At 35.1% G+C, this 14,926-nt stretch overlaps 1 protein-coding gene across 1 annotated transcript; it reads left to right on the forward strand.

The window, feature by feature from the left end:
- The first annotated feature begins 601 nt into the window (after positions 1–601).
- Positions 602–13,041, forward strand: trarg1a (trafficking regulator of GLUT4 (SLC2A4) 1a). The gene is made up of 3 exons (XM_059514351.1): positions 602–1,533; positions 10,468–10,594; positions 11,307–13,041. The coding sequence occupies exons 1-3, from the start codon at positions 1,156–1,158 to the stop codon at positions 11,315–11,317; spliced, it is 516 nt and encodes a 171-aa protein (XP_059370334.1). The 5' UTR covers positions 602–1,155; the 3' UTR covers positions 11,318–13,041.
- Positions 13,042–14,926: the final 1,885 nt, after the last annotated feature.

Raw genomic sequence — 14,926 nt, forward strand, 5'->3', positions numbered from 1 at the left:
AGTTTGGAAAAACCCTGTACTAATACATATGTGCCAGCACAGGGATGATTAATATCTCAGAGGTTTATGAATCAACTTAGAATGATATGTGCTCAGGAACAGTCTGGATCAATCTCATTACGTCATAAGATTATTATTTTAAGGGGATTATTTTAAGGGATTCCCTTGTGTTTGTCTGCCATTTCTCAGCATATCTACAGTGTCCTCATGTAACCATGCCTGTCACTGAGTGGGGACACAGATACATAGATCATTTAAACACCATCCACTAGATTGATTAATGAGAGATCACTGATAAAAAGATACAATAATAGGTGTACAAGTCTCATGTACAGTAACTTTTCCAAACATCCTACTTTTATTCAGCAAAATATATGGGCTACTTTCTCTTTCTGTGTATGCTCCTTCTAAACACTTTAATCTTTGACTAATTGGATAAGTAACCAAATAATAAGAAAATATAAGTAGTGCTTGCTTATAGTATACAATGGCTGGCAAATACACCTGGAGGTACAGTATTGCAGCATCCCCAGAGGAAGAACATTGGGAGTATTACATAGAAAGTCCTGCAGGACCAGCACACCTCCATCATTAATGCACAGGAGGTGAGAGAGGAACATCACTACACTCACTGCTGCTGTGCAACCACTTTAACCTTCTGTTCTTCTGCTGCAATATCACAAAGGCACCTGCTTTTTCATCTTTTACAAGAGAAAACTCATTTTTCTACGCCTTTTAAGACGTCTGGGTAATGCTGCTGTGGAAATGCTGAAGTCCAGATGAGTGGCGTCTCTGTGGTTTAGTTGAGTGTGTGGGCAGAAGAGATTGTCTTCCGATCTGGACCGAACTGAATCCATTAAACACGATCACAGAGAGAGAGAGAGAGAGGATGACATGGGAGGATAAAGTCACAACGTCTCTTTGACTTGTTTTAATTACTAGAAAAAAATTGCGAGAGAAAAAAAATCTGGACTCATTAATTCGACGTTTAAAGTCATATTAACCTTATGAATACAATCAAACGCGTTATTTTAAGTTGAGAAAAAAACGTAAACAATGGGAAACTAGCGTCGCGTGACAACTTTGATAATATTTCACATTCGCCAAAAGGATTTTTTTTTCTTGTTTCAGAAACATTAACTTTGGATTTCCACAATGGCAATAAACACAGATTCGGAGTTTGTGAAATCGAATCTGGGGGAGAGCGGCGGAACGCAACCAGCCGAGACCGAGAAACTCCTCGTGACCACCGAGCCCACCGGGGTGAAGACCTCCAGCTCCTTCGCGGTCAGTGTCGGGGGAGACCAGGCTCCCGACGGGGATCAGAACGGCCACAGTCTGTCGCTGAGATCCGGATCAGTGGGGCAGCTCGGGACGGCTCCTCTCTCCTCGTCCAGAGTTAACCTGAGCCGCACTTCATCGACCGTTAATGCCGCCCAAGAGAAACCCAAAGACTACCTCATACTGGTCATTTTATCCTGCTTTTGTCCAGTGTGGCCACTAAGCATCGTTGCATTGGTCTATTCAATTATGGTGAGTGTCAAAGTTATAATTGAAATAATTAAAGTCTGGGTGTTGTTTCCTAATTCTGACCTAAATTTCTAATTGTTTCCTAAATATTTCTGTACGGCACGAAATTGTGCAGAAAGTAGGCTACTTGAACAAACAACACAAACCTCTTTTATGTCAATAAACAGTGTCTATCTGTTGGATGTCAAGCCACTTACAGGTAGGCTATTCCTTAAAACTACTGTTACTAGGCTACTTTAAAGTCGAATTAACGAGGAAGTCTTTAGTCACTAGTTGAGTATCTTTTTCCAAATTTACTGGTAACAGTAAGTTGTTCCTGCATCTGTTAGTCGCTTATTCAGAACTAATTTAACTACTTGTGCAAATAGTTACTAAATTTTCCCGTTTTCTTAGGACAAAGAGACTAGACTATTGTGTGTTCTATTTGTTACTAGAATTTATATAACACTTACTACTTTGGTATATATATATATATATATATATATATATATATATATATATATATATATATATATATATATATATATTTTTTTTTTTTTTCAAATTGATTAAAACTAATTTATATATGGTAAAAGGAATCATAGGGAGCTACAGAGAGTCTTAAAACTACTATCCAGATATTAATAAACATAAGCAAAACTGAAATAGATACTGGGATAGTTATATAATAAATTAGAAACATTTCTAATAGTACTAGTTTTGTTTTAAATTAATACTACTGAGCATAATTGCTAAAATGACTTGCCATACACTTGCAAATCAGATGCAAAATCACAGTAGCTGCATTGAGAGAGCAGAGCACAGAGCCACTGACAAGTGTGATTTACAGCCCTGCACATGCTCGCAGTAAATGGACCTGACTTTGTGCTGGGGAGCTATTTGCCAGAAAATTGGTGCAGACTACCTCCACCATGCATCAAGCACCTACACAGCACAAACTCTAGGGACTTTGGAGCAAAACAGTCAATTACAAAAGCATAAATATGGTGCAAAGTGTTCTTAAAAAGCAAGCTTATTTTGATTGAAAGCTTTATTTTTGAACAGGCTTTAGGTTCATACAGTTGAGGCTGCCAAGGCAAACACGATTCCAAAGCATAGATACAAATATAATTATTTATCCCCAAAATACCAAATAACATCTTTATTTTCCATCCACGTAACTTAGAGGTTGAGAAAGTAAAAGTGCACATATGTTGGGTTTGGTACCATTTATCTGTATTTAATGAAGATGTACAAGATATGGGGTTCATGATATGTCTAGAAAGAAACTATTTAGCACGATCCTGCATTTTACAGATGTAGGGCGGCATTTCTTTTTTTGTCCCTCTCGAAAAGATACCCTTGTTAGCAGATAACAGTATGCACTGTTTTTCTAATCAGAGATGAGTGCTTTTGTTCACTTTTTTTATACTGAAAGAACAGCGATTCAGCAGCGCATAACTTCAGCAGGATACAAATAAGACTTTCCAGCTGAGTCACAGGAGAGCAGCTTTTAAACTCATAATTTCAGTAAATTTAATAAGACACTGTCAAATTCAACCTTAAGTGAATTTTGAACCATTGTGTGCTCAGTGCTCATGACAACTATCTGAGTGTTTCAGTTGGACATGCACTATTGGAGAAACACAAATTAGTCAGTGGAAAGGCGCCATACAAATGTGCTCCAGTTTCTTGTAAAGATCAAAATCCTATGAGATTTACAGTACAGATTACAGAATAATCCCTGCTGTGCTCCTTTCAAAAGCCATCCCACTTGACGCCCTTCACAGAGCCTTTGTGTTAAGACAGACTGAATAATTAAGAGTCCGAGATGCTCCTCATGAACTTGACCTAGGTCAAGTTTGCGAGGTTGCATTGAAAGCTACCAATATTCTACTGCAAACACCTGTACTTCTGACCACACTCATGCAAATAGTTTTTCCCAGCCTCATTTGTCCACACAAATTAAAATAACCCTTTCATTCATGCCAACAGATCGACATCTGAAACTATAGCTACCTGACAATTCAACAGAGGGCAAGACAGATCAATTTAGCCTTCTAACCTGCTGTAAGGACCCCTCATTTTAGGTCATAACTTTTAACTCTTTTGGTCAGTCAAAAATAAAATAAAATAATCCAAATGGAATGTGTACTGGATTTCTATTAGAATTTGGATCAGAACTCTTATTTGGGTTAGGCTTTAACTAGAACTACATTCAAACTTATTCTAAAGACAATTTATAGATGTAACACTATTACATATTGCATATCTGCTGTATATAATTCTGAATTTTCTTTTTTTATTTATTTATTATAAGGCTTATGTAAATTTAAAACAGCTACAAAACAACAACAAGCCACTTAGAAGAGTGAGTGAAACACAGAGGCATGTTATTATATATCTTGTTTGGTAAGTTAAAACATTAACATTGGCATTTCAAAAGCATTTCAAAAGTGAAAAGTATGCAATTAAATATAAAAAATATTCATGATATAGTATTTATTAATGCTACACTTTAAAAAATAAATTCGTAAAATAACAGAAAAAGCTCAGGCAGCTCATTGCACAGGACATACTTATAAAACACAACCCAATGCAGTGTAAAATACTGGTAAAATTTGTGTCGTCAAATGATTAATCACGATTAATCGCATCAAAAAGAAACGTTTTTGTTTACATAATATGTGTGTGTATACTGTATATATTTATTATGTATATGTAATGAATTAAAATCTTCCTATTCATCCGGAAGAAGGAGGCGGGAACCGGCGGACAATCAAATGAAACTTTAATTACAAAAATAAACACAAACCAGCGCACCAGCCCCTCACGGACGACTGGTGCGCTCAAATAAAAACCAAAACACAGCTAAAAGCCCAGGCCTGGTCCTCTCTCGCTTGCTTCCGACTCTCCTGGCGTTTTATACTCTCTCCACGCCAATTACTAGAACAAGAAACAGGTGATGATAATTTTTGCCCAAACCACTCACTTACCGCTTGTCTCCTGATTCTCTCTCCCGCTGCAGACTTCGCTAGACCACGCCCCCCCTGCCACAGTATATATATATTTATTATGTATGTATATATATATATATATATATATATATATATATATATATATATATATATATATATATATATATATATATACACACACACACATTACATATTTTGAAAATATTCCATGTATAGATTTATATTAATATAATTGATATTATATAAATATTTTAAATGAATAAACATAGCATATTTTTCGTAAATATATACATGCATGTGTGTGTATTTGTGTATACATAATAAATATACACAGTTCACAAATACAGTATATTATGTAAACAAAAATTCTTATTTTGGATGCGATTAATCGTTTGACTGCACTAGTAAAAAATTCAAAATACAGTACATTGTGCCCTATTTTTCCCTTATTTTTACAGTGTACTATTGACTAAGAATTTCTGAGATGAGCACAACAAAAATAGACAACACAGTCATCTAATTTGAAATCGCACCACACATTTTCATTAATGTGGCTTCATCAATATTCAATATTGCAAAGTCATCAATTGTTCCTGTCTGAATAAGGTGCTCAATTTCAATCCCTCAAGACAAAAAAATTTAAAACTAATTCATGAAACCAAAGGGTATTAAAACACTTCAAAAATAAGAGTACAAAGATTAAAAAAAGACTAAATTGTGTACTTATTCTATACCATTCACACTGACAATGACAAAAAAGAAAAAGTTAATTTTAACCATATGATGTACTTTATTAATTGAAAAAAAAAATGAAGTGTGGAATGTTTCATGCAGTCAACTATCGCAGCTTTAATTACATAGCAGAGGGGGAGGGGCTCTCAGAATCTTATCATAAATGACAAAATAACCTTATAAAATTCATATACCACACAGTTGAGTACATAGTGTATAAATGCATAGTGCGTCATTTGGGATGTAACTTTAGTGGCCTCCACTGGTCACAAGAGGAAGTCTAAAAAAAACAAAACAACAAAGAAAAGGAAAAAAGGGATGCTACAGAAAGATTTAGTTTTTGTGTTGGAGGGCTAAATGAAAATTCCCATTAGGATGATTCCAGATGCATGCTCCAATAGCCACAGACATGGAAACAGTTCCTCTCAGCTGAGATCTAGAAAGCAATTGTAACCGACAGCATTCTAGCAAGATTTTGCACTGTAGGCATGCATCAGGAACTCTGAAATCAATGCGCTTACAGAGGCAGTACAGTGGAAAATAAGATGTTGTGGAAAGCTGAAGCTCATGCAAGCGGAAAGGAGTCATTTGGCTTGGCATGGGGAGGTGGGGTGGATTTTATTGGCCAATCTCAGTGCAGTGGGAGGACCAGTAAAGCAGTTACTGCATATGCTGCAGCTTCTGCTGGTGAAATATGGCAAGCAGAGATGCTGAGTGGTTTTGTCTCTGTGTCTGTTACACTATAACAGTAATTTGAGACTACAGTGGGCAGCCATTTTCTGGTTCTCCAGCTTTACAAAAAGCTCATTTAGAATAGCTATGGAAAATATTGATGCATTTTTTTAAACAAGCCCCATACTGTAATATGGTGTCATCATGTTCTCACAATGCTGAGTGAAACATTACATTATGAAAGCAAACAGCTGGTGAGATCATGTTTCATGTGTACCAGCTCATGCACTGACAACAAAAGCTTGCTTTCCACAGACTGAATAGAGAGGCTGGAGACAAATAAATATAAATAAACACTTAGACAATCAAAGATATTAACAAAATGGCAGATTTCGGTAAGTGCATAGTTAAAAAAAAAAGTTAATTCAGATAACCCGATAAATGGCAGATTTAAAAACTCTACAATAAATTCTAAATAAATGTTCATTATTTGGATCTATATCCATGCACATGCATTGCACACAAGGTTCATAGTAAACAATTTTCTTCACACTAAGAACTAAAAAAAAAAGTTCTGTGGAGAGCCAAAATACTTCTATGGTGAAAACCTCTTTTTGAAACTTTTATTTGTATGACTGTACACTATAGGTCAGCATTTTGTTGAAATAATTAACAAAAAATACATTATAAACTAAAACAAATCGTTATACATGCTTCAAGTGAATTTAGAGATCACAACATTTTAATGTACAATATACATGTATATATAAAAACATATTCATTTTAAAATGTGATTTAAAAAAATGTAATCATTATATTAAATTATTAGAAATTATTTAATTATTAAATTATTTTTTAAACAAAAAAAAAATGAAGATATTTTGAAGAATGTAACCAAAATGTTGCTGGACGCCATTGACTTCCTTGTTCAATACTATGGAAGTCAATGGCTACCAGCAACAGTTTGGTTACCAACATTCTTTAAAATATCATATTCAACAGTAGAAATGAGGTTTGGAACAACATATGGGTAAGTAAATGATGACAGACTTTTAATTTTTGGGTGGACTAAGAGATTATTAGTTATTGCCAAAGCTAATCAAAATTTAAAAGAAAGATCCTATTAATAATTATAGTTGCAGTTTTAAACAAATATTTATTACACTTGAATGTGGTTTATTACTATGTCTAGTCAAATTAAAACTAAAATATTACAATATTGCTTCTGTGTTGAAAATAAATTTATTTTGGACTTAAAATAAAACTGGTGTTTTCGTTGTGCACCATTGTGCAGGTTTTCTACAGTCATTTCTCCACAGTCGCGGACATGGCTGTTTATAATTAATGGCTGAAGCTTGTGAGGGAAAGCTAAGAGCTCCTGTTCACTCCCAGGCTGCAGCAGGAGATGTTGAGAGGGGGAGGGGAACGTTCTTGTGCGTTTGTGTGACATACAATGAAAGGGAGAAAGTGAGGAGAAAAAGCGGTCATCGAATCTGCCCAGAAGAACTGCCAAAGACTTTTCAGTTCAAAAGAAATATATTACAGGCCAAAGCTCCTGGGGAATCAGTATTATCCATTTGCCGTGTCACGGGACACACCCCTTCTCTACTCGGAAAAGCTGCACACAGCCCATTACAATCCACTGGAGTTTCAAAGCATTCTCCAAACCGCAGTCAGGCAAAATGCATCTCAAAACAAAGAGCCAGAAGCCATTTGCATGGCTGCATCACGACACATACTGCACTGTCATCATTCTAAATGAAAGATTGAAATGCAAGAAGGACAGATGCATTTTACTACACGGTATCTTCAAAGGACTCTTTCTGATTGAAAGTGCTGATACAGCTTTTTGCAGTGATTAGACTTGGGAATCAATAATGTTGTGCTGCTCCAGCCACATATTATACCCCTGCTAGGATGTCAGAGCCAGTCTGCAGTATTTGAACTGAGAGAAGATGGGCAGGTTAGCAGAGAGGGAAGGGTACAGGTCCTGCCTTAAAGTGCCATATGATTATCTACATACGCAAAACTGATAATAAAGTATATTCCACAAGACAAGGATCTTAATGTCATTATTGCAAGAGTGAGAATTCGTTCAAACTGTCCATGATGCTCAAGGAGGAAATATTAAAAGGCAGTCCTTTATGTTTGTGAATTTACTACCTTTCAAAAGTTTGGCATAAACACATTTTTTAAATGCTTTTATTTAGGAGGGATGTATTAAAGATATATATATATAATATATATATATAATATATATATATATATATATATATATATATATATATATATATATATACATTTTCCATATTATAAAAATTATATTTCAAATAAATGCTTTTCCTTTGAACTTTCTATTCATCAGATAATCCACAGAAATATTAACCAACGGTTTTCACCAATAATAATAATTATTAACGTTTCTTGTGCATAAAATCTGTGTATCAGAATGATTTCTGAAGGATCATGTGACACAGAAGACTGGAGTAAAGGCTGCTGAAAATTCAGCATTACTATCACAGGAATTAGTTTTATTTAAAAAAAAAAGTTTTTTTAAATTGTAATATTTCACAACATTACTATTTTTCATCAAATAAATGAGCATTATAGAGCATAAAAGATGCTTGACCTCAAAAACATGAAAAAATAAAATCACACAGCCAAACTATACAGCAGTGCTGTACATATATTTTATCTAAATATTTTCTGTTATGTCTAATTATAAAATGACATTTTTTGATAAACTTTCTCAATATTGTTTTGATTCCGATTCTGTAAGTCGTATGAGCAGAACTGAATACTGTGGCTCTAAAGGCAACAGTTAATGCAGTGTGACATTGAGGAAGCTGTGGGTGAGGGAAGATTCAGTGTACTGTACGTGATGGGGGAAGCGCTTCAGTTTCTCCCAACAAAACCAGTTTGATAGAGCTGAAATCCTATCTGCTATTGTCCTACCAAATGCTCTAAGTGAACGCTGAAGACATGATTAAGAGTATAATGGTTCCACAGTCGGCCTTTCAGACTTTGGTGTTCATTCATCATGGATGAATGTTTGTTTAGTACTGTTCGTATAACATTATATAACTTTAAGGATTTCTGGGCCACATTATGTTTTGCTTTTTTTTTCCCTATTGCCAGTACTTTCTGTTTATATTTTTTTCCCCCAGCACTATCTACATAAAGCTTGGAGTCTTTTAAATATTTCATATCATCATAGATTGTGCACACAAAAAAGGTAAACTAAAGCCTCACCACAAAACTAGTTTGATAATACTGACATAAATGTGTTAAAAAAGTGTCACATCTTATTATAGATCAAAATTGATTATATCATGCTTCAGTTACAATTAGTTAGGGTAAGTTTTTCTACTACCTGACATGGTGATTAAATAAATAAATGTTAGCTCACATTTTAGAGAAACCAAATCAATTCCACATTATCCACAAAAAATGAAGTATAGAAAATTGAATTGGATATTTCCACAATTATCTAATTTACCCTATAATATATGATCCATCTTGACTGTCTGGAATTAGTTAGTTAAAAAGAGATTCATATAAACAATGCTGTGTTTTGATTTTGAAGTTTGCTGTGCATGTTTATTCAACAAAGTCAAACACCGAAGGGGACATCGGAGACAAAAATCACTTTTACATGGTGTTTGCATATAAATGTGTCGTGTGGACACAACCACCCTACAAATGACAAAAGTCAATTCATATACAGGTGTTTTGTAGTTGGATTTAAAAGTCTTAATTTTCCCTTGACATCAGATTCACAGAGGATGGTGGTGAGCAGAAATGTATCATTTAAAGGGACATGCCGTGTACAGAGCTGGTTTACAGGACCATTGAGAAATCTTAACCATAATATGTTGCAGACAGAAAGAATTATATCAATTTGTGGAAAATGGGAATCAGATGTCCACTTTAAAAACTTGCAACAATATAATTTCACTTCGTCTTTGATAAACTGGGGAAAAAAAGAAGAAAGTTTGGACAAGTTTTGAGGCTCGTACTCTCTAAAGTACACCATACTTAGAAATGCTTTTGGGAATCGTGCCGTACAGATTAAGTAGATCTTACTAAAGTTCTACTTAGGGCTTCGGGAATCTGATCAAAGTCCATTCAGCACCTTGGACAGCGACTTTCTTTCATGATAATGAGATTACGTCACATCGCAAAACGTAAAACCACACCGACAAGATGGAGAATGGAATTAGCATTTGAGTGTCGGGAGATTGGTTGGCCACTGTGTCAGAGGCTTTTCCTGCACAATATATTGCTCAGTATTGATTACTTTAATGCAGTCTACTGGAGAGGCTCTCCCTAGGGTACACTGACCGTCTAATGGGTGGCTGTGGCTTAGGGCTGCACGAATAAGGAAACGCGCTTATCAGTTCACCTCATCCTGTATCCAAATCACTTGAACAATTCACAGTCACCTCTGACCCTTTGCTTCCTAGCATGCTGAATTCCAACCAAAGGCGTAAACTAAAAAGAACACACAGCCTGTTATAACATGTCATACTGCACATATTTGTAATGAGAATTGTGACACTCTCTCTTTTTACAGTCCAGAAACAGTCTACAGCAGGGAGACATGGACGGGGCAAGACGCTTGGGACGCTTGGCTCGCCTGCTTAGCTGTGTGGCCATCATCGTGGGCCTCCTTAGCATCATAATCTATGTGGTCGTTGCAGGTATGTTGCATTACAAGCATTTATTTCATCATCTAGCCACTATTAGACAATATAGATGTGACACGCTTTATTATTTGGAGTCAAAATTAATGACAATTATGAGCAAAACACTTGTATTTTGAGTGTTAGTGTGTTTTTTGATCAAATAAGGACTTAGCTTTCAAATTATATAATAGTTATATTATGTGGTATGACTTGCTGCTGTATTGTAACATGCTGATTTACTGACCAAAAGACATTTCTTTTGATTAATATTATAAACAATAGGCGAATAGGAAGTTTAAAAGAATAACATTTATTTTAAATAGAAATATTTTTTTTAACAACGTATCAGTCTTTACTCTCATTATCAATTTAATGCATCATGGCTAAAAGAAAATCATTAATTTCTCAAAAAAAAAAAAAAAACCTTTGGAAAAAGTAAATTCATTTTAAGCCAGCAAAAATGTCTGAAGATACTTTTAAGAAGATTTTCTTAAAAACAAGTTATGACTGCCACCAATTAAATCAATTAAATGATTATATTTTGACAAGCAGAAACGTAATCGTCACAGATATTGATTTAGAGACTAAATTAGTTTCTGGGCCAAAATGATAGAGCGGTTCACATACTATAGTTGATAATATATATTATATTTGGTAAGTTGCATGTATTTCCATACTCAGTGCTACTGTTATGATTCATATGCTCTTTTTTCTGCTCTATCCTCAGTAACTGGATAGGAGGCATAGTAAGAACGAGAAACCCATCGACAGCACTACTGCAAACAAAATAAAACCCCACCTATGATGTAATTAAAGATAAAATCTCCCTCTTAACAATAATGCCACATAAGATAAAACGAAACAAGGACTGTAGCAGCAAAATAAGATCTGATTAAGTAGCAAAAATGCATGGAGTAGGTTAGCATGCTCAGTGAAAAAACTCCCATATGTTAAAAAGAACAGTAATGCCTTGCATTATGTAAATGAGAAACATTGCTGTTATGGAAAGAACTCGTCTGAGGATGACACAAAGGACAAGGGGCCTTTTTTTTTTCTTTTTCTCAAAGATCGTCTTTGAAAACATGGCTATGCCCGTCAAGCTGCATTTTAAACTTATATTATTCCTGGTTGATCTTGCATTTGAAAATTATGCACAGAGATATTTGCAACATAACAACTGATGTAAGTTTTATAAAAATATTTATATGTGGAGCTTAAGTGATGGGAATGAACTAGGGATGACAAGTCTGTTAGAGATTTCATTTTCGTTTTTATTTATTTTGTATATTTTGATTATAAAAAAACAAAAAACAAAATGACCACATGCATGCCTGATCCTGTATGTGAATAACTGTCAGCATTTTTCTTATTATTATTTTTTTATATGTAAGAGTAGTGGGTATTTAAAGATGGGAATGTACATCCTTGTCCAGTGTATCAAATGCTATATTATTTCAATGGCACAAAGTTCAAGGAGAGCTCTGCGTTTAACCACGAGGCTCCACTACACATCCCATACTAGCATAGATTCTCTAAGAGGGGTAAGACTGAAATGTTACGCATGCCAGCCCTCTCTTTCCTGACAAAAAACTGCTGGAGCATGGACATTCATCAAGAGGCATGCAACGGCAAGCACCATTCTGTGCCAAGACCTTTATAACAGTACGCTAAATAAATCAGAGGACTATTCATCTTTACCCTGGGGTTCTTTCCAGGACAGAATGCCAGTTTCCTTGTCATAAATCTCCCGACTAATCCCTTATTAATATGAGATATATATCAACATATTTATAGAAATATTTAGGCATGCCGTGGGTGGACAAAACATTTTTTGATCTTCACCTAGAATGAGCTTGTGTGTAAGGGACTTTGCTTTGACACGTCTCACAGTGTTTATTGCATCTCTGTGATTGCTAATTCTTCAATCTGTTGATATCAATTTGAGAAAAAATTACACAATCAGCGGTACAGATACATAACAGCACTTCTCTGGCTAGTTACACCGAGTGAGGATTAAAAAGGAAATGTATATTTTCATGCTTCATTCATACTGAATTAAGTATTTTACTGCCCTGTTATAGATTTCAATGCACTTTATCACTTACTTTTCAACAATATTCTCATGTCCTGTCAGTACTTTTGTATGCTAAAGTATACTTTCATGTATAATCTCCTAAAAATAACTGTTTAGTACCTAAACACCTACGATGAAGGTTTAATTTATAGGCAATAGTGTACCGTTTTGTGCTTCTCATAACCCTTTTGTTCACTATAAGCGATTATGTTACTGTGTTGTTCATAAAACCCATGAATGAGATGCAAAATTGCTGCTGTGTGTCTTAAAACTGTGATTTATTATGTACAACTTTACATTCTTGGTTCACTTGTATATCTGTTTTCTATGTTAGGTTACTGTGTACCTTTGCAAGTGTGAAATAAAGATTAACATGCATGGTCCACAACTTTCTTGCGGTTATTGATCGTGTATAGCACAGTAGCAGAGAAACACAAGCAAGAAAATTATTGCATTAGCAAAAAGCAAAATGTTAAGGATACTACACAAAGAAACACAGCTAGACAACAGCTTTCAAAGCACATATACACAAGCCTCTTTTTCATGTTACTGACTATTGTGGTTGTAAATAATGCATGGCTAAGGAAATGGCACAATATCTACTGGCTGATTTTGCACTTCCCTGGTTCTCTGATCTCCAAGTAGGGCCCTCTGCCCAGCCTCACTCCAGCACTCAGCACTAACAGCCTTCTCTCACTCAGTGACACGAAGTGTTTAAGTACTCCCAAATCTAGCCACACTAAAGTGCCATTATTAGTCATCTAGCTTCACAATCCAAAATGGTTTTATTTTGCAAGGAGAAGAAACAATGACAAACACATAGAGCTTTTGGTCAGCTGAACCCCAAGGAGCTAAATGATTTGCCTGAAGTTGACCATGCGATTTTAAAAGAAGTTAAACCTTTCAAAATATAATGAACTGCACATGTTTTTGTGTCAATTTTACATATACATATTAATGTAATTCTGCATTGGCTTTTCTATCACAATCTCACAAATGTGACAAAAACATTAAACAAACATTAAAAATCTTTTTTTTTTTTTTTTTTTTTTTTTTAAACAGCTAAAAAAAATATCAAGATATTTAATTTTAATTCACTCGCTCAAATCTTTTTTTTTTTTTTTAAATCAAAAAATAAGTTTTAAATATCAGCCTAATTTCAACAGTTGGAAAAGTCATGTAAATTAAAATCTCCATGAGCATTTTTATAATTGATATACAGTTATCTATATGCATGCCACATTCTATAATATTTTATCAGGTAGAAATGAGTAAATCATAAATCAACTGGAAAGTCGTTTAAGGTCCTTTGAATATTGTTTTTGACAATGGGAGGCTTTGAAGTAAAAAATGTTGAGAACCACTGATCTTAAACAACCTTTATTGGCAATGCAGCAGCCTAGGAAATTCTCATCCAGCTAGTTAGGTTTTGCATGCACTGGGAGCATTTCCATATTGCTCTTGTGTGGCTCAAAATGTGGTTAATATGATTTACACAAGTACTGTAGTACGTGTTTTGGCATCAACATACTTTTTTGGTGCAGTAACATGTACCAATAAATCAATGTCCTCTTTATAATTTAGTTCAAGAATAGGGATGGTCCCAAAAAAGAATGCAAAGTAAGAAACATCCTGGTAAGTGTGTTGGGGCAAGGAGCTAAACTCTTCAGGACATTGCCCCTTCAGGAGCAGAACTGGACACTCCTGATGTAAGATGACTGTCACTACTGTTGCCCTGTAATAACTTAAGGTCAAGTGTCTCACTCAAGGGCACAACGGTGACAGAGAAAGATTGTGATCTCTGTCTCCAGTTTCAGACTCACTGACTACTCAGCATCTGTAGCTGTTTGGAAAGCTGCCCAGAAAACCAAGAATTAAATGACCCCCTCACACACGCATTACTACTCAGCTGCAGCTATTGATGAAATTAAGCAGAAAGGGCTTCATTGTTTAGTGCTACATTCAGAGAACAGTTTTGCTAGCAATCTAATTTAACCTCAACAGAGCAAATGAATAAAATCTCTAAGATATTCCAGAGCCATCATACCTCAAAATTCATGAATTGCAGAGCAGGTAATGTATGTGATGTCTCCGTTCTCACCTCAGATCAGGTAGGAGTCCCATCATAAGAACACTAGGAATGAACAAAATAAGGCAACATGCAGAGCAAAATAAAACAATTCAGAGATGACAAATATTTATTCATTTTTTCCCTCTGGGCTGGTGCAAAGAGAATATGTTTCAGTCAGCAGGGGAAGTGAGGAGGCTTCCTG

Source organism: Carassius carassius, chromosome 28 (genome assembly GCF_963082965.1).
Source record: "Carassius carassius chromosome 28, fCarCar2.1, whole genome shotgun sequence".
Taxonomy (NCBI): Eukaryota; Metazoa; Chordata; class Actinopteri; order Cypriniformes; family Cyprinidae; genus Carassius; species Carassius carassius.

Coding starts and splice junctions, on each gene's coding strand:
- trarg1a (XM_059514351.1), top strand. CDS start 1,156: ATGGCAATAAACACAGATTCGGAGTTTGTGAAATCGAATCTGGGGGAG. Junction 1,534..10,467: donor CATTGGTCTATTCAATTATG/GTGAGTGTCAAA, acceptor CTCTTTTTACAG/TCCAGAAACAGTCTACAGCA.